Source organism: Pagrus pagrus, assembly GCF_965226575.1.
Source record: "Pagrus pagrus genome assembly, chromosome: 2".
Taxonomy (NCBI): Eukaryota; Metazoa; Chordata; class Actinopteri; order Spariformes; family Sparidae; genus Pagrus; species Pagrus pagrus.
In genome coordinates, this window is record NC_140186.1 from 27,002,967 (window position 1) to 27,024,144 (window position 21,178).

Sequence of the window (21,178 nt, forward strand, 5' to 3'; positions counted from 1 at the left end):
TCATCCAGCCGTCTCAGGGTGAACTCCGGGCGGACCGGTGTCCACGCCGGCCCCTCTCGCTAAGCCCTGTTTGTGTGTCGCGCCTATGAGTGACAGAGAAGTGATGTGAGCTGTGGCTTTTATCTGGATGCTCAGCCAGAGAAAGCATTCACTGTCTGGCACTGTGCAGCAGCTGTCAGTCAGTCAGCGTGTCCGTCTGTCAGTCAAAAGCAGAGCAGAAAGAGCTTAAAGAAGACGGCGCGGCGTCACAGCAGCAGCTCTGTGCTTTTTGTCAACTTAGCAGATATGAGCCATTATACTAAAGCTATATGCTGGAGTTTGCCAGATAAACCATATGGTTGGCTTAACAGCGTGTTCCCTGTCCTCCTTTAGATATAAAGGAAGACAGATATGTCTTTCTTTTCACCTCTCTCCTGCTGCCTCGCAGCTGCTTTTATGGGCCTTTTTACTGCATGATTTAGTGTAGAACCACTTACATCCCACACACTTAAAATTAGTATTTCACCACAACTCAGCTGACACTCGCTTGACATTGAGAGGTATATTACCTTTTTTTGGACCAAACTTACATGACAGATTTTGACTGATGGTTCAGTCCTCGTCCTACTACAGTGTACATACTGTACATACTGTGATAGAGGAACTCATTATGATGCAGTGAAATAAACATGTGTGATAAACGTGTGATAACAGGTGACACAGCTGAAAAAATCGAACATTATGAGCCTCTATTCTGAGTAACAGCACTTTGCACTGGATACTGTAAGGTGTTTCTGTAATTTTGTCAACCCTTCATATTTATAGATATGTATGATAATATGATAACACACACGTCTTCATTTACAACTAAATATATGTTTTTTGTGAGTGAAATGTGACTGAGTGTGCGGAGAATTTATTGCTGAAAAGGTTTTTTGAGTTCAAACAGACAAAAAAACAAGGGCAGTGTATGACACATCTAATTCTTATTCTATTTTTGAAATAGAGTTCTACTGCAAGGCAAGAACATATTGACAGACAAAGTGCTAGCTAAAATGCTAGCTGGTTATCCTGCTATTTGTATTAACAGCTTTAACAAATACACTTTTTTGAGGAGAGTTACATAAAGAGATGAATAGTGCTGTCAAGCCTGTACAGTAAATATTAAGCTAACACCAGCAGCTGGTTAGCTTAGCTTAGAACAACAACTGGAGACAGGAGCAAACTAGCCAGCTAGGCTCTACCTGAAGAAATATTGTCCAGCAAAACCTCAGAAGGTCGTTTACACAGTTTTTTATTATTCTTTTTTTTGTTGCATTAATCAATGTGTGAGCTTGGGCAGATATTTTGTTAGTAGGCTCAGCTGTTTCCTTCCTTTATCCTAAGCTAACCAGCTTCATATCTATCATAGGGACATGAATGTGGTATCGATCTTCTCATGTAGTTCTTGGTAAGAAAGTGAGGAGGCACATTAGGTGTATCATGATATACCATATTGGAAAGTTAAATATTAATATCATGGTAATAACCTGGCAGGCTAATATTGATGCTAATTCATCGCTATCGTAATTTTTTTTTTCCCCCAATAAGCATGTAGTCAAAATCTGATGTCGTGACAGCGTCAAAGTACATTCCTACTCATCCCTTTTGTTTTGATGAGCGCTCAGCTCGCACCTTCATGACAGAAAACATCCTCATCCCTCTCTTCTCCACCCTCCCTTCCTCATACATCCCTCCACAGTGTATCTTTATTAGCAAGCAACCAGCCGTCTTACCCACAGTCCCTCAGTAGTGTAAATGGTGTCCCGGGGGAGTCCTCTGCTGCTGCTGGTGAGCACCTGTGTTTGATTACCCCCACAAAAGTGCCACTAATAAGCTTCTGAATAGAGCCTTAAGGGACATTCATGCCCCTTGGTTTTAAGCAGGACCAGATGTAGAGTTGGACTGTCCATGCTGCTGCCTGCTGATCAAATTGACCTGTCTGTTTTTAATGGAGGTGGTAGAGTACGGGCGCCGGCGAGTCGGTGACGCGGAGAAAAGGTTTACGGGTCAGAAGGAAGAAATAGAATAGAGGTAGATTATGAGATGGGAGCATTTTATGTTTCCTGTTAAGTCAGGTAGGATGAGCAGGGGATGAAACGTGTAATATGGGTAATTGACTTGAATAATGAGGCATGTGTGGACAAAGGTAAAATGTATAATTAGGGCCTGGCAATATATCGATAGTATCGTTATTGTGATATGAGACGTATGCATCATCTTAGATTTTGGATATTGTTACATCATGAAGTGTCGTCTTCCTGGTTTTAAAGGCTGCATTACAGTAAAGTGATGACATTTACTTAACTTACAAGACTTTTCTACTTTTTCTAATACTTGCCTTTACCCACTTAGTCATTAAAGGTGCAATATGTAAGAACTGGCCACCTTTAAAACAAAACAAGGGGCAGCAAATACCCATAAGAAACTGCTTACTGTAGCTGCTATTAGCTTCTTAGCTTGGTAAGCTGTGCAGCTAGCAATCTGGACTGAGAGCTCAGAGCACCGGGGGGGTCTTGGTGTTTACACCTGGAGCGGGAGCTTTGAACCAACTTCGGAGCTGTCTACTGAAGTTAGCATGGTTACCAAGCTGACTTTGTAATGTGGGAGGAAGCCGGAGAGAACCCAGCAGACGCCTCTGCGACAAAATTCACGGACATAACGTCAAAACTGTTATTTGTTCACATTCTGTTGATCATTTTCGCTTCTGTTTGTCCAGTCGACAGCAGAGGATAATTGAGCGTGAAATCCCCTGAAATTAACAGCAGTTGTTAGTATTTGTTGGTTATTAACGCAAACTGATTAATTGGCTCAAGTGAGTGGAAAGTTTGAGTCGTTAAGAGAGAACGGAATAATTGAAAAAAAAGGGGGGTAGAGGTCAAAACGAGGTGCCAGATCAGCATTAGCTCCACAAAAACATGTTCTTCTAAGTATGGCTAGAAGGGAAAGAAGGTCCTAAGCCTGCGACTTGGTGAGCGGCGGGTCATAAGGCTTGATTGGGTATTGGTCTTAAGCCAAAGCTTATTGGGTAGAATCAGCAAGGGACAGGTTGAGTGTGGAGGTCAGAGTACGCTATAGGCTGAGGCTGAAATGGGCCAGTTAAGTTAATCCCTGTTTGACCCACTTTCATACTGGAAGAAGGAACTTGCTGTTACTGGTGGCTCCGTCTATTAACTGCAGATTTACCTTGAGTCCAGAGAGAGCGATACCTGACTCAACTGCAGCATCTAAAACTATAAACCTTGTGATTAAGTCTTAAATGTTTAATGCAGACTTTCAGCTGATATGGTAACACTGTGTGTGTGGGCTTAAGGACCTCCAGCTCTTTGCATAAAAATACAATAGGTCAGCATATACTTTTTTCAGTAGGAGTTGCCTTCTTCTGCCTTGTATTTCTGTGGTAACCAGGTTAAGGATCGAGCTTCCATCACGAGGCAGGCAGCCAGTCAACAAGATGCATGTGCGCCTTATTAACCTGTGTGTACGCTGTGCACCATATGTGTGTGTGTGTGTGTGTGTGTGTTGGTGCAGTGACTGAAAAGCTTGCGGAGTGGAGCTGCCCACTCATCCGACCTGAAACGGCACGCAAAAGTGGAACTTGGACTTCTGCGCATAATTCACATCGCTTTTAGTTGACATTTGTTGCCGAATAAACTACGGCGAAGACCCAGGAGCGAGTCACAGGGGGTCCCCTCCCACCCGGTGTGAACATTGTCAGAGTCTCCCTCTCATAACTCTAACTTTAGTCGGCCCTGTGCAGCCTCTCTCCCAGTGGATTACAGTGAGATTCCTCTGTCAATACTCCCTTCATTTCTTTAGAAAGAGAGTGCTGCCAATCAATCGGGGATGTAGTGTGTGCCAGCGAGTCAGCCTTGAATAAAGTAATGAGCTGCAGAGGTGCCAGACAAGAGGAGTTGATAAGTAATTTAAAGAGAAAAGGACTGAGGTGTTTGGGGCAGGGATGGCAGAGGTCAGTCCAATAATTGAGATGAAAGTGTCTTTTTACGGATGGCCAAGACACACACACACACGCTAATGTCAACTAATGTCTATTGATACTGTTCATTGCAATTCTCAAAGGGTGTTACACAGAGTCAGTTCCAGTCAGCCATTGATCGTCCAGCAGGATGAGGCTGTGTTAATCAGCTACCATTGTAAGGATGAACGCTTCCTAAAGCCGCCATACCTCTCATATTTCTGCCAACACCCCAGACATAATTCACTGTCGAAGCGCGCGCGCGTGTGTGTGTGCGTGCGTTCAGCCTCCCCCTCTATCACCTCATCTCCCCCATCAATCTCGATCACTCGGCGTCTCTCATTTTGCATACCGCACGCTTTTGCAGTCTCTCACACACGGATCACACCTCTTCAGTTACAGCCTCGACCACAAAGAAGACATTAAAGGCAATTAGCCGCACTTATGTTCCTCCCGTTCTTGTAATTTGTTCTTTCTTCTCTTTCTTTCGTCGTTTCAGTCGAGCGACAGAATCCCTCCTCTAGCGTCACCTAAAAACATCGGTTCGATCGCACAAACAAACCTGCAAAAGTGTGTATCCTAAATGTTAATTATGTAAGCTCACAGGACGTAATAATCTTAAAATTGGCTCATTGTCCCGCTGGCAGTCCTCCAGTGTGCGGCGTGCTGGCAGCTAGTCCCATGTTCTGCAGCCAGAGGGACTGTATGTCTCATAATTCACCAAAGATATATTTTTGACTTTGCTATTGTCTGTTAGGTTTTTACATCCTCACAATGGTTGCAGAGAATGCAGCCTCCTCTGTCTTTGTTGAAGCCTATTTTAATGGAAGATGGCTGCACAGACTCCCTTTTATTTCCTGTCAAAAAGGCTGCAGTCGCCGTGTCTGCGTATGATGTCAGAATGTAAAACGTCTCCCTCTGTTTGGGTTTTCCTCACTGATGTCAGGTTGTAATCTTCTCCCCTGTAGTTTCTGTTTAGGTTAAATGCTGCTCACGCTGCTGTTCGCTGCCTGCCTTCTCCTCTCCCTGAAATGTGTTCAGAGAGCAAACATGGATGCATTTGATCTCTACCCCAAGGGGATACGGTCGGGGGGTCTAGTCATATGCCTTCCTCAGCCTGCCTCTCATATTCCTTGCCAAAGACGGGCGTACACTACCAGCAGCTGTGGACAAATAGTCGCAAACATGCAGGACGGAACAATCGGGCTTGTCAGCTTCTGCGTATTGGAACATTATATAACGGCTGTGTGGCGGGTTGGGCGGGAGTGTGGTGCTATTTGATAGAAAATGCATGCTGAAGATTATTTCCCATGATAATTCAGTGCAGATATTGGTTATCTTAACAGCGTGGTCGAATGGCGACGCATGCACATAGTGTATTACTTTATAATATTTATGACCTCTGTATGCAGCAGCAGGAGGGAGCTTATATCCCCTCATCGCTTGTGCTTTTTGCTGTCGCGTCCCTCCTTGTCTTTCTCCTTACCTCATTCTGTCACTCACTCTTGTCTCGCTGCTCACACGCCCTCTCATTTCCCTTTTCTCCCTCTCACGTTGTCAGATCGGCACCGAGTGGGATGCCAAAGAACGCATGTTCCGAAACTTCGGCGGCCTGATGGGCCCCATGGACGAGACGGTGGGCATGCAGAAGTGGAGCAAGGGCCCCAACGTCACAGTCACAGTCGTGTGGATCGACCCCACTAACGTCATCGCGGCCACCTACGACATCCTGATCGACGCCAGCGCCGAGTTCACCCACTACCGCCCGCCGCTCAACCAGCCCCTGCGGCCCGGTGTGTGGAGCGTCCGCATCCTGCACCACTGGAGCCCCGTGGCCGAGATGCGCTTCCTTATCTCCCCGTTGGCCTACAACAAGCACCAGCCCATCCGACAAGGTGAGAGAGAGGCTCCTCTGTGATGTGTAACAGCTTCACCATAACACAAAATGAATATTGATCGTTTGTACAAATAACCTTGCTTAGCTTATTGCACCACTGTGCTGTTCCCCAACAACAGATAATCATTCATAAAAAAAAAGTGCTTAAAGTGTTCCTCTAAATACCAAACACTTTGCTTCATATCTTAATGTGGTGGAAGCCCCACAAGGGAAGCAGCCCTGCAATAAATCCTGTGTTTGTGAAGCTTATTACTTTTGATTGTTTACTGTGACCACCTGGACCAGCTATCACAGTAAACTGCTGCTACACGTTAATGCATCAGGAATAACAATCAAGTAACATTATTAAGAATATAACCTTCTGAAACATTCGACATAATCATTCTTATACTTGAATATTTCCAATTTTTGCTACTTTGTAATTCTGCTCCTGTGCACGTCAGGAGGTAATATTGTACTTTTTACTCGACTACTTTTATCTGACAGTTATAGTTACTGGTTACTTTGTCAGGTAAGATTTGACATAATCCACACACTGCGAAAAAATGTAAATTGTTTGAAGAAAATACACGTTTAGGACTCAAAAGGTTTTTTTTACCTCTGCCAAGGAGGTTTTGTTTTCATCTGTGTCTGTGTGTTTATTGGTTGGTTGGTTTGTGAGCAGGAAAACAATAAACTAGTAAACAGATGTCCATGAAACTTGGATGGAGGACAGGTCCCGGCCCAGAATAGACCCCATTAGCTTATTGTGCAGATCTGGATAAAGGGACAGATCCAGGAATTTTTATCTCACTTTCTTTAACATCGGGAGATATTTCGACATTCTAGTTAATCTCTCAGGGAATAATGCATGGCTCATGATGAAAGCTGGTATCTGTGAGTGAGTACAAAAGCAGACTGCGGTGGTATGCACTCTATTGAGTGCCATTCTACTTTTGGAGCGTAAAACAAAATATGATTTAAAGTGTTTAAAATGAACTCTAATACTCTTTTAATCCAATAATTTCAACAATTCTGGAGAACGAGGACTTTTACAGCCGATACTTTAAGTGAATTTTGGTCATAATACTTGCATCAAGTAAAATTTTGTTGCAGTACTTTTACTTGTAATAGACTGCTTGTACAGTGTAATATTGTCACTTTGTGTACATACTGTAATTCTTCCTCCGCTGTGTGTATCTAACATTATGTCAGACACGATTTGTTGCCGTTCAGTCCACAACAGTCTGACACAGTCAGCACAAATTGAGCACGATGAAGTCTTACAGAGGAAGTACTGGCTGTAGGTTATTGCAGAGTGGAGGCCTGTATGTGGTTACTTGTTATAAATCCATGATAGACAGGCTCATTTTAGATTTGAATCACACTGCCCCTCTTATCTAACACAGATCAGACGTTCATATGCAGGATGCTGAAAATGAAAACACACAGCTTGAATTCAGATAGTGGGCATGTTTGACCGACAGTGTCTGCTTCCAGTTTACATTTTCAGTGTCTACTTTTCAGTTGATACCAAAATAGTAACAATTTATAAAGTAACACAGCTAGTTAAGGTGCTCCAAAATGTCCGCACACACACACACACACACACACACACAGACACACACACACACAGATGATGCCCTTTCTAATCAAGCCTCTGGGCCTCTGCAGACCCTGGTTGTTTGTCATCAAGTCACCCTTAATAAAGCAGCGAGCTGCTCATACCCACTAAACAGAGTGTTAAACAACAGCGCACTTAGTCCACGAAAAACAATGACACAATTAAATCAATCAGCCGGCGTGGATAAGGGGCAAGACAGCATTGTTCCAGACCGCTGGCAGCCAGTTTGCTGTGAAAGTCACATGAGAGTTGAGACGCTAGCTTCGGCGTAATTGCGCCTTTCTCCGTTTAATAATCTCACTGAGCCGTTTAAATGATGAGGAGAAGCAACAAATCAAGTTACAGCTTTTTGTCTTTGACCTGAGTCTCAGTGGGGCTGTGGGGGGAGGGGCTGCTGTGTGACAGCCTGAGTTAAATATTCATCTCTGGTTTACGGCTGTTTAGGTTCGCATTATGCAACTATGTTCATCCGAGAAACTTGCCTGGTACTAATTTAACTGTGTCAGCTGAACATTCATCTCTTGCCTTGTTGTCACTACAGTGGTGTAGCTCAGCTGTAAGATAGTGTCGGCTGTTTATGAGGCACAGATGTAGATTTATTGATTATATGTTGGCATTGATGCAAATGCGATGAACAAATGAGAAACACTCCTACCATAATGTAAGTCAGCCTCTAGTTGTAGTATCCTCTCTCTTTAGTTTGGCAAAAGTAGTAACATCAGTAAGATTTCAACATGGTATTTTTACTTGAGTGAAGTAAAAGTACACAAGTATTATCATTTACATTGGCAAAATGGAGTATAAAGTAACATAAAATGTAAATAATATAAAAATTATAAATAATAATTACCTCATAAAGCACTAGTGCATCTGTTGTACAGTAAATGTATTAGGTTACTTCCATCCACTGGCTTTTGACTGTAGCCTGCATTAGTTTGAGCTAGCTGTAATTCATTAGCTGGAAACTTCCTTCAGTGGAGCGCCTGTCTCTGCCAAGGCCCAAGTCCTCTTCATGCGAATCACTCATAGATACCAGCCACTTAAATAAGCCTGACTTTTTCATGAAAATCCACGCATTACTTTAATAAATATGTCAACAACAGCAAAAAAAAAACACCCTATCTCACAATGTTAAACAAAGTGAGTAAGAATTCCTGGGTCCATCCCTTTATCCAGATCTTACCCAGAGGTCACTGGGGTCTATTCTGGGCCCAATCACATCCTCCATCCAAGTGTCGAGGAAATCCTTTGAGTAGTTTTTGTATAATCCTGCTGACAAACCAACCAACCAACAGACACAGGTGTACTTTACATGTGTAAGCTAGTTCTGTGTATCTAATCTCTAGAAATGTGATTTATATTCATTAAGAGTATAGTAGTTGTATTATTTTAGGACTTCTATTTACTATTTTGTTTTTAACTGGTCATAGTTGAAGATATAGGCATGTTTACTCCTGTGATTGCGTATTTAAAGCAAGACTGTAACTTTTTAATTTAGAAATAACACATACTTCCTCTTGCTAATAAAAAGTCACATAATAAAATAAAATAAACCTTTTCCATTCCAGTACACTCAGGAATATTCCTGCTGCAGCCTCGCTTGGTCCGGTTTGATCCGTAGCATAATTATGGCGAATAATGCTACAAACTTTAGAGAGATGATGCTCTGCAGCTGATATTCTCAAGTCATTCGCCGAGTTTAAGACTCTCTAATCTCTGCATGTTACTGTTACACATTTCAGTGGTTTTATCACAACATTAAAACTACCAACTCACACCAGAGATGAGTGAAAGTTTAATGCACTGAAATAATGTAATTGCCACTCTGGCCACAGCGGCCTCTGCTCAGCAAAAGTTACAGTCCCACTTTAAGTACATGGGAAAACTTAACACAAGGAACTTTTAACCAGTTATGAAACGGTCTCAATTCATTTTTAATCTTAATGTTGATGCCTCTATATGATCTATATAAGACCCGTGTATGGCCTTTATTCTGTGCAATTATTATTGTACTTCTTAAAGCCTTAAAGAATAAACGACTTCTAGGATCCAGGCAGGATAAAAAATAAAGTCTAAAACTATTTTTTTTTATGGAGGAGTACTGGGGATGGATTGAGGAGTCTCACAGCCTGAGGAAAGAAGCTGCGCATTAATGTGGGGGTACGGCACTAAAGCAAACTTTACTTTGCTTCACCCACGTCATCTTTTGTCAGCAGGGAACGCCGCAATCAACAAGAAATGAACTTCTCTTATAGGAGCGTCAATAACTTCGATTCAGGTCGCTGTATCAGGATCCAGGTGGACTCATCTTTGATTACATCTGGATTAAGGATCGCGCCATTTATTCCCATTAAACTCACACACCATCAAAAATTGCGTAGTTATTCGTTCTCCAGAGTCATCTACTTTTTGTGTTTATGTGGAGTTTATAGTCATTTAGTAATAATCGTGAATGTGCTTTCTTCTTAGCTCTGCCATCCAGTCGCCTTTAATTTACTGCCATGTCTGGCACCAGCTTTCCCTCCTACATTGCAGTGCCAGTAAAACTTTATGACATGGCCTTCCACCCGCACCGGCAGCAGCATACACACACATGCATGTGCACACTACACATTTTTACACACAGAGCTAAAACTTTACACAGATGCATGACTTCATAACACACTCTGCCACCGCAAAGCTGGCTGGCACGGGCTGGACATCTCCTTGCCTGGTGGAGCACCTCGTGTCTGACTGCCTCTTTCTGTCACCAGTGCATGAAAAGCGCCAATGTCTGCTCAGCCATGCTTAGAGAGGATGGCTCGCACCCCAGTTAGAGGACCAGTGAGGAATTTACAGCTTCAGTGGAGCTCAGGGTGGAGGGAGTGTTTGAGGATGTGTCTACGTTTTCTGTCTTCCTGCCGGGCCCGACCGTCATGGGAAGAAAGAATGAGGGCGCGTCTGAGTATTTCTGACCGTTTCCAAAAAGTCAGCATCACAGTGGTCTGACATACCACATGAAAGAATGGGATTCAAGAAGTCCGGTGGTAGAAATCAATCCAAGCAAATTAGCAACCAGTTGAAGCTTTTCTGATAATGAAGCGAATCACGTTCTCTGCTTTGATATTTTACCATTCATGTCTCTCTTTTTCCTTTTCTCCCTTTCCCTTCAACTCCCTTTTGTCTGACCACTGATTATCAACTCCTCACACCTCATCTGTCTCCCTCTCTGTTTCTCTCTTCCTCCATTCCCACGTCTCTCCAGAGGATACGCTGAAGCTTCACAACGGGCCAGTGAAGAACAGCTACATGGAGCAGAGTTTCCACGGACTCAACCCAGTGCTCAACATCCCTGTCAGCCTGGGCTACGTGGAGCAGGCCAAGAGGAACGCGGCACTGACAGGTCCGGAGCTGGAGCACTGGTTAGACAGCCTGGTGGGCGAGATGTGGGAGGCAGCCGACATCTGCGCCGTGGGCCCTACCGCCTGCCCGGTCATGCAGGCCTGCCCCAAGAACCCTTGGAGCTCCCTGAGCCCGGACCCCAAATCCCATCTGGGAGCACCTCGCGCCGACGGGCGCATCAGGTAGCAGCGAGGCCTCCAGCTGGACAGGAGACCACGGCACAGGAGATTCACTGTTGTTTTTTATTTATTTAAGGGGTTTGTTGCAGGTGGGGGGGAGGAAAAGTGTTCTTCCTCTGTCTTGGGAAAAGGAGACAAAAGAAAAAGTGGATTTTTTGGGGGGTTGTTGGTGAGGGTGTCTGGACAGAGAGCGAGGAGAATGATTTTTCAGATCCTCCCACGGGGTTCCTCCTTTTAGGGGATTATGCTGGCTTTGCTATTTCAGTTTCTCAGTGTATTTATTTTTCTTCTCATGGCTGAGTTTTACTGTGATCAAACGTTGCAATTTTTGAGCATTTATTTTGCTGCTGAATGAATTATGAAGTCAGCTTTTTAAGCCCCGCACGGGGCACAGCGGTCATGTGAGTGTGGATTGTCAACACTGGTAGCAGACAACGTTCTGCTGCAAAAAAAAAAGGCCTTAGCTGTAAGACGTATATGTGAGGAGGTAGCCCGGTACGAAATGAAATGTGCCTCCTTAAGTGTATGTCAGCATGAAGAAAACGAGATGATACGTGAGCGTTCAGATGAGCCCAAACAGTCAGCAAAGATTATTTTGATACGACTCAAAATGCAGCGCCGCTAAAAGAAAATCTCCTGTTTATGAAGAAGAAACTTTGAACAACAAATATTTTAGCATTATTAAAGCCAATTACCGCAAAACTCCTGACTTTCTGATAGTTCAGTGACTCCGTTTGTAAATCAGTGGAATAAATCAGCAGCAGCAGCACAACTTCTCTCAGCTCAGTGCCTGATCAGGATGTGGAACTGTTGCGGCTGGGCGAACCATCTGCTGCAGCCACATTTTCGTAAATATGGAAAAAGAGAAATGCAAATACAGAGGCCTTCTCAGAATAATTACACCTATTTGGATTATAATAGAAATTAAATGTAGACATTTTAGTGTTCTGAATCATGAATGCTTCATTTAGGGTCGTTGTACAATAGTATTTTAAGACTTAACATTCACATAGTGTAGTTTTTTTTTTATCAAACCCAGATGTTGTGACAGGCAGAGGACAAAGAGAGAATTGTTTTGTCCGACTTGGTTTTCTCACAAACCTGCCTCAAACTTGAAACACTATTATCTCAAGCTGACCTTAAAACTCTCTTCTTGTTTTCAGTGTCGTCTTATTTTTTTTTACTTTCTTCAGTCATTTCAATTACACTTTATGTTGTACATGATTATACATGAAGTTTCAAAAAGTGTGTGAATGAGGGGGGTGAGTCCATGAGTCGCTATTTATTTATAAGTTTATATTAATACTGATATTTTTAGTCAGTGACTAAATAACTGCGACGCTGCCTTGGCAGCATGATAAATATTTTTTTGTAAAGAAAGCCGCCTTTATTTACAAAGGCCAACCCCCCAAACTTATACTGTACCTTTTTATGGCCCGCACCTGTGTGTTAGTCCGTGTTGTCCTGTCTGAATAGATCTTCTTGTCTTGGTTTCTTACACGGCTGTTTGCCAAGTGCATCACAAGAGAAAGCCACCCTGACCTGTGAGGTCAGAGGTCAGCTGACTAACAACCTCACCAAACAGAGAAGGTGAACAAAGACGCTCTTCACAACTGAACACATTGGACAACGTCTGGACACGGAAGGAGAAACTGTGCTTTTTTGGTGTTTTCTGGTTCCTGTCAGTTTCAGAATGATAGTGAGTGGTAGTGATCTTCATGCTGTGACAATAATGTACAATTTCAAGTGACTATTATATCGTGTCTTGATTGCAAAATGCATCATTTATTAGATCGGGTCTATGGCACCTTTTCAGCTCTACATTTGAAGTACCTTTTCTGCCATCAAGACAATCTCTGGACATTTGAGACGAGTTGATCAGACTGAGGGAAGCACTGTACGGCAGCACATCCTGAACAAGAGGCTCGGTCACATATTTACTTTGAAATAAGTTTCATCTGAAGCCAATTAGGAGTCCAATCTGTGATTGTCAACATTGTTTAGCCACCACACGAGCTAAGTGAGTGTTTTTGCACAGGCTAATTAAGGCACATTACTGTTCATTAATGTCAAGTTCACCTTGCCTCTCTGTCGGATGTGTCCATTATAACTGCTGTCACTCCTTCCCTCTCAGATCGACACTGTTCCTGGGTTGTAAAGGACTGTTTTGTTTTTCACTGGCCGCCTTCTGCTGCCCACCTTTTAATTTATAGTGCCACCGTGCTCAGAACAATTACTTCACACGATACATATTATTATGTAAGCTCGATGACAGTTTTGGAAAAAGGTGAATAAAGTAAATGTAACTCATTGTGGAAGTCCTATTTTGTAACAAAATGATTAACAAATGAAGATGTACATAAGTATTTTGTATTGAAATATTGTTTAAAAGGTATTGTACATGTAAATACAGATGTGGTAAAATTACATTGAATTATTAAGAGTTTTTGAAGTGTCAATAACTGGGCACGAAGAGTGAATTGATGGTGTTTATTGATCAAAATACATAACCTGTTTCAGTGTTTATGGACAGCTGTGACAACAACCTTGTCCTATTTGCCTCTCAGAGAAAATCACATGCCAGATTGTTGTTGTTCTTGCTGGAATGTAACGTTGAGCAACTGTTGCACAAACTTCTCTGAACTGACGTTTCCCCCAGACGTTATTTTATTGTTTTGTTGGTTTGTTTTTTCCGGGGAGGCTCTGTGTGCCTTAGCTGACTTTTAGAACCTTCTCTGTCCATGAAAAAGAAAGACCTTATTTTGCTCTTTGTTTTTGATTTCATGTGAAGAATACCATGAGTTTGTCGAGTGATTCACTGGTACTGCAACACCAAAAAGATGTCTGCTGTTGTATATATCATCAGGCCTTCTGTCTTTATCAGCTTTTATTTGTTCTTTTCCCTTTGGGGGATTTGTTTTGTTGTACTTGACTGGCTTGTTTTACTTTTCTCTGACTGCTTTTTGGAAATAAAATTCTATGGAAAAACAGTTGTGTCTATACGAGTGAGCATGTTGTGTTTGATAACGAAACATTAAGCCCGCTGAAGCATCTTTCCAACATTAATCTGTTGTTGCTTTGCAAATATAGCTGAAGTCATTTTAACTGGGTAATATAATGCTTTTAATACTGTATATATTCACTAACAAGGGTTCATTAAACTTTAATTGTATCATTTTAATTTCAGGGATAGTCATATAAAGTGTTAGTGGAAGGACTTTAAGTTTGATCAGAGGTTAAAAACAAGATGTGATTTAAAGAATCTATAAATCATTAAAGCTGCACTAATCAACATTTTTATATTACAATGGATCTAATAAATATGTCTCAAGAGAAAGGGGTCGCCCATAGTGACGAGCCCACATTGAATTATCATCCAACCCTGTAATTCCCCTCAGCTTTAAGGAGCATTTTAGTGTCTATAAGCTCATTGTTTTGGTTCTACAGCCTGTAACTTAATTGTTTTGGTTTAGCGTCAGTGTTCTCATCAGCATTGTTTCCAGCTGTTGCATGCAGCTGTTTTGAGCAACAACAAAAAATACTCTAATAAACTCATTGTACACTACAAAATCTGCAAAACACCAAACAGCAGACACATTAGGTCAGTTAGCGACTAGCTGGTGAACATATTGGAGCGTTTAGCAGATAAAGAGCCAGATTTCCCCCCAGGAGTTGGTGGAAACAGGGTTAGGATTAGCCAAAGCTAGAAGGAGAGTGAAATAATAGATCTTATTCACACAACCGCCATTTTCCTCTGACGTCGCGCTCAGGGTGGGAAGCTCAAATGTTGTATTTCTGCTATATTTCAGAGGGAATGTTAGGGAATCTTACAAAAATTGTTAATCATTTCACCACTTCCTTATTGATCAGCAACTACAAAGACATTGATTTTGATAGCGTTACATGATGTGATAGGAATGGCGAACATTAATTCCAAAATATCAACACACATCTTGGACACATTCATTTAAGCCTGGAAGTGAAACACACTGATCGAATAAAACAGAAACCCAATGTGTTGTTTTACCTTGAAATACAGCCCAGCTTCCCTTCTGATTTTTCACTATCAATCATCTTCACAGTTGCAGATGAGTGGCGGTGAAATGATAATAATTTGTCAGATTCAGAACATTTATATGAATTGCAACCTGGAAAACAGCAGCATAACGTTGTGCCACAGTTCAAGTTTCCCACCCAAAGGAAAATGGCCGCTGTATCTGTATGGTCTACAGACTTACGTTTCCCAGGTGGTCAAAATCACCAAATGAATGCTCCCATTCTGTGTCTGCTGAATATTTAAATAAACCTGTCAGCCAACACATTAGCATTACAACTAAGATCATTTCCCTAACTGCAGGTTCTTTTTGTTAAAAAGAACGATAATAAAAAACAACAAATAGACTATAAATGTGAATAAAATGATTAAAAAAAAATAGTTTCAAAAGGCATTCCTCTTAAACTCAACGCTTGAGAGATATTCCCCCGAAATCCAATCTTTGTACTCACAGTTGGAAATCATTTCAAGCTTTGACCATCGCTTCATGCCTTAAGTATTTTCCCAGTCAAACTGAGGTAGACGAATCGTTAACTGTGGGTACAGCTAGTTGCTCCCATATGTTTTCACCAAATTAGCCTCAACAGTTGTCCTCTAGCGGAGACTCTCACCCAGCGCCCACATCAAAACACAGCTCCTAAATATGTGGCTACAGGGAGAGTTAAAGCATTGCAAAGGAATGATGACTTCCTATAAATGAGACAATCAAAGTCGTACTGTTTACCCGTAGATGCAGACATGTGCCTAACAAAAGCAAAGACCTTCAACAGGTTGACAAATGAATACATTTTTGGTTCAATCTTTGTGTGTGTGTGTGTGTGTGTGTGTGTGTGTGTGTGTGTGTTCCCCAGAGGTTCCCTATCACAGCGTAGCACTGTTGAGTGTGTGACAGGCCTTGATCAAAGGAACACTACGCTGCCAACAGATCCCATTTACTGTCCCATAAGACTTGGGACAGGCGGCCTAATTAGTCCTCGCTTACTCTGCTGTGCACTTACATGCGCGTAAGTGTGTGCGTGCGTGCATTTCCTGAGTAAGCGAGTTAAGTAAGACAGCAAAAAAACATTACGTGCAGGTTAACATGCACGTGTGGGCGTGCCCGTTTAGGAGGATGTGAGGAGAGATGTGCTGTGGCGTCCTCGTGCCGCCGCAGGATGATGAGCGGTGTTGTGTTTGTTTGACTGCCACGTGAAACGCTAAAGGCTGTCCTGCTGATGTTGGGAGGAAATGACTCGGATTAATGGCAGATAAACAGTCTGATGATCATTTTCAGCTTTTAACTCGAGCTCACTGACACACATGCTACTTGATTAATTAGCACCGCCGAAGCGGAGAGAGGGTACAGTGATAACAGGCGTCTCTCTCTCCCGACTGTAACATGGCCATCTGCACATGGAGAGCCTGTTTGTTGCCACTGAATACATTCCAGTCACGGTACAATGTAAAAATGGCTCTCTAATGAATAACTCATATTACATCCATGTTAAATGATTATACAGATAATTGTAAGATGCATAGTTTTACTCACTGAATTATTACTCTTATGTAATCAGGGAGCCACAGTGTTTAACTGGCTGATATGTTTCTTGGCGTAACTTGTAAAATATGGCTATAATTATGGGGGAATATCACCAGAGCAACCTCTTTGCTCTTTGCTTGCTATCCTTAGCTGTAGCTATTAGCTCTTGCAGAGCTCAACCGTGTTTAGCTTCCTGAGAGTGAACACAGCTGCACACTGAACCGGGCCTGAACACAGCTTCCAAGACCGACTGAAGTCAGTTTGAAGTCAGCAGGATACGGTATGGAGGCGATTTACAGCAGCTCTGACCAAGACCATGACTTCAGGGACAAGAAGACACAGCAGGCAGAGATACCAGAGATGTGCAGCGAAACAGGAGTGAGAGAGACTCAGACATCAGCAGATAGCTAAAACACGGTGTAGAGCTGGAATATTTTCACATCTTACTCTGAATTGAGGACTGGCAAATTACTCCCAGCTGAAACTCGCCTTTGGAGGTACAAAGTGGTATTATGACACAGGAAGGTCCGCAGCTAGGTGGTTAACATGTTAACTTGAGTGCACAACTCTGTAACACAGTCCATAGACATCATAGACATCTTATTAAATTACAATTCTGGCCATATCTTAGAAATTGCTTCTTTAAGATTCACAATGTCCTGTTGCTGTAAACACGCATTACCTCACCAGATGTGTACAAATCCACAGGTGAAACTAGTCCACGGCAAACAGCATACCACTTCTTACTCTTGTTTGAATAATTTCTTCTTAAAGTGCTCAGCTTTTTTATGATTTTTTTTCTAACCTGTTTTCTTTACATCCTCAGTAGGCACAGATGGGTTTGCAACCTAGGACCACAGATGTGCCAGGAGCTTCATAAAGTACTGAGAGAGGGACTAACACAATGTTTTGGCCTTTTTATGGCCCAAAATATATCCAAATATCCTCCCCAAATATTACTTCATCATGATGGAGTCTATTCGCCAAAGACTTTCTCATTCTCTTTGTACACATGGCAATAAATCTTCATGTAGAGAGTCTCTCCTGATTAAACTATCGATATGTTTCAAACTCATAGGAGATTTGGGTTTTTAACAGAAAAGGAGTACCATATTGACAAGGCAGCAGACTTTCAGAACAGAATAATCAATAAATGTAGATGTCTTAATTTAACATGACAAATAATGTTAAGTATATCAAAATTAAACAGCTTGCAAAACAGTTTAAACTTCAGTCTGCACTACAGCAATAAACTTCAGTGTGTTTCCATACCCTCTAGAACAACAGGGGGACAGCATCATTTGTCTTTCAGAACCATTACAAAGCACTGTTGAATAATGCATCTGTTTTATTATCTGACCTAATGGTTAAGGTTTGGATAGGTTTAGACATAAAAACATTTAAGACATTGTGGTTTGGGTTAAAATGACTACTGGATTCCAACAACACCTCTGTATTTCTTGGTTTTATCATACCATCACCTCACTACCTCCTTCTCTCCTGTCTTCTACATTCTCTGTCATACTGTATGACTGCATTGAGAAGATTTATAAATGTGACACATGGTATACATACTGTAGGACGTGTACTCAACTCTTCCTCTCTCACAAACATTGACTTAAATCCATTGTAATACGCAACAGGTCATATTCAAAGTCACTATCTGACAGTCTAATACTGACATACTTGATCATTGATTTCACCTCTCATCCCTCATCCTCTATCTATGCAGCCTGCAGTCCTGAGATACTGAATATCAAGATTTTAATGTCCCAGCTGGCAAAACTGAAGTCAGACTTATCTTTAGATCAGGCCGGCATCCTCACGGTGCACTGAGTGCAAAATATGAAAAACGTTGTGACAGTTACAAATTGTATTTTCAAAAGGCCAAACAAAGAGGAAACAATATTTATTAAGTGTAAAGGAGTCTTCCGCTTCAGTAGAAAACTAGATGAATGTCATTTAAAGGACACAATTGATGGAGGACAATTACAACATAATCAGCATAACACAAAACAAAAGGAGCTGAGCTGATTGTTCCAATGAAACTTTCAATAGTTTACTTCAGAAATCAGTCTGCAGTGTTTGGTGTTATTTTGACTCCAGCACAGACATTGTGCTCTGCTTGATGTCCGCACTTCAAAAAGCCACTTAGCGTTTGGAAACAATGAAGACTTTATCAGTAAAGCTTGCGGCCAGCTAACTGCAAAGCTCACAGCCAAGTCAAGTGTCAATCCAAGAAAGCATCAAGTGTCCATCTGGACACCAGTGCCAGTCGGACTGCCAACACACAGATGGAGCGTTTTTGATGCTTTGCCATGTTTGAAGAGTCAATCAACCGTTAATCCAAACCCAGCATATACATATCAGACAGTTTTTAAAAAGCACATTTTGTCACGGTGCTACTGTGGCAGTCTGGTTGTTTTTCTGTGTCCTGTTCTCCCTCACCTGCTCCTTTCCCTGTGTGTGTGTGTGTGTGTGTGTGTGTGTGTGTGTGTGTGTGTGTGTGTGTGTGTGTGTGTGTGTGTGGGCGTGGCGGCAGCAGCAGCAGCAGAGTGGCACACTTGTCTCATATCAACTCATCACCCTCCAGCTTTATTACCCTGGTCACTCCATCACTTTGGCACCAGATTATTACGTCCCGTATGGTGACTACACAGTGCCACTCTCTTGTGTTTTTGTGGTACTCAGAGTATTCTGTGTTTCTGTGTTTTTTTTGCCTTTGCACTAATGCCCGGGCCTTTGTTGGCTCCTGCAGAAACCTCTAGTGCCGTTCTGCTCCGCTTCCTGCTTGCCTGCTCTCCTGAGTTCCTCCACGCCGGCTCCAGTCAACCCTGCTTGCCTGCCTGCCTGCCTGCCTGCAAACCCTGGTCTTCTCCTCCCCATTACCCTCCGGTGATCATAGTTTGTACAAATAAATCCGTTACTCACTGACTTCTTGTCTTGAATCTTTGCATTTGGGTCCTAAGAAAACCCTCCACCGTAACACATTCGAGCCATAGTTAATATGAAACGTTTTGTGTTTTCTTCCTTTCTTAATTTTTCAAAACCTTGGAGCCAACTTCCCAACATTGCACACTATGTCTTCCCTAACTTCCTTTAACACTAACCTCAATTCACCTGAAAGCTGCATATATTAATATGCAGCTTTCAGGTGCCTCATAAAATAGCCATCCCACTTTCAAATGAAACGTACTCCACAGTGGCACGCAGTGCAAATCTAAGTTGACATTACTCATTTAAAGAGAGGACGGAGCAGATGTGGAGGTGGAAAATGTCACTAAGAGTACAAACTGTGGTTTACAGGTGGTAAAAATGATCAAATCAGAATGGGTAAAAGAAATAGGGATGGACTTTTTCTTGTGCACATCTTAATTTGATTCAGTTTAAATGTATTCATAACACTCACTGCATTAAGACCAAATGCGAATACACAGATGAAACGTGATCACTGTAAAATAGAAGCAGACTGAACACACGTGTTTTGGTCATGTTGAAGCTTGAGGGAATTTTGGACGTCAATATTTGATTTTGAATGAGGCCTTTGATCTAAACACAGAAACCAGCCATACGATGGCAGCATTTGGAGTCCTAGCAGGGTGATATTAAGAAGCAAAATGCAAGAAGTTTAGTTGAAAAGATCCTTTAAAAAATTGTCAACAGAATGTGAATAAACAGCAGTATTGACATAATGTCTACATACTGTGTTGCAGTGATGTCTACTACAGTTAGCATGCTAAGCAGCTTACCCTGGCCCATCCCAGTCCAAAGCCTCTGTGCAAGCACTCTGTGCTAACACTCCCCTGGCCCCTGGCTCCCAGTCCGAATTGCTAGCTGCATGGCTAACTGAGCTAACTAGCTAAGGACAGTTTGTTTTGAGTATGAATATAACAAGTGGCCAGTTCTTACATATTGCACCATTAAAGTGACTAACTGTAAAGAAATGCCATTGCATTACTCAAAGGAGAATATTTGGAAATCACAGAGACTGGCTCATGGCTCCGAGATAGGCTGTAATGTTGTTTTTAAACAGTGCCTCCCTGTCAGGGAACATATCATTAGCTCAAACAACTGTACACATCTAACCATCCAACCAATTATGTCCTTGGGCAAGATGCTATCTGCGGGGGATGGAAACCAACACCCTGACCCCAAACTGTGATGCTTTTTCCCCCTTCATTTTCTTATTTCTTGTTCCCTTTATTACTTCCTGCCATTTTCTATTGTTTACTATAATGGGACAAAATGGGATAAATACTGTTTGTTTTTGTTTCTGTACCTGTTGCTTTTGTGTGCCCGGCCCACCATCTTTAAAAATGAAACTTCAGGTTTGTGTTTTTAAAGATTTACTTGGAGCATAAAGGCCTGGGGCTACAGACAGGGTGGGGAAGTCAGAAGGCATTGGGAGACGGATGAACGCATTGTTGGTTCTCTTTTCATGGTATTTGTTGAGAGGAAACAAAAATGTTTAACACCACCAGCCTTATTCTTGATGAAAAACATAGGATGTGTTTTTCACCATCATTTCATCATTTCCACCATTACATTCTG

General features: G+C 42.1%; 1 protein-coding gene across 1 annotated transcript in view; it reads left to right on the forward strand.

Moving 5' to 3' along the window:
* Positions 1-14,044, forward strand: part of LOC311272654 (xylosyltransferase 1-like) — an 87,758-nt gene extending 73,714 nt beyond the window's left edge. The window contains exons 10-11 of the mRNA XM_084379222.1: positions 5,556-5,889; positions 10,739-14,044. Coding sequence (XP_084235348.1) covers positions 5,556-5,889; positions 10,739-11,061 — 657 coding nt within the window. The 3' untranslated portion in view covers positions 11,062-14,044. The remainder of the gene's footprint in view (positions 1-5,555; positions 5,890-10,738) is intronic.
* Positions 14,045-21,178: the final 7,134 nt, after the last annotated feature.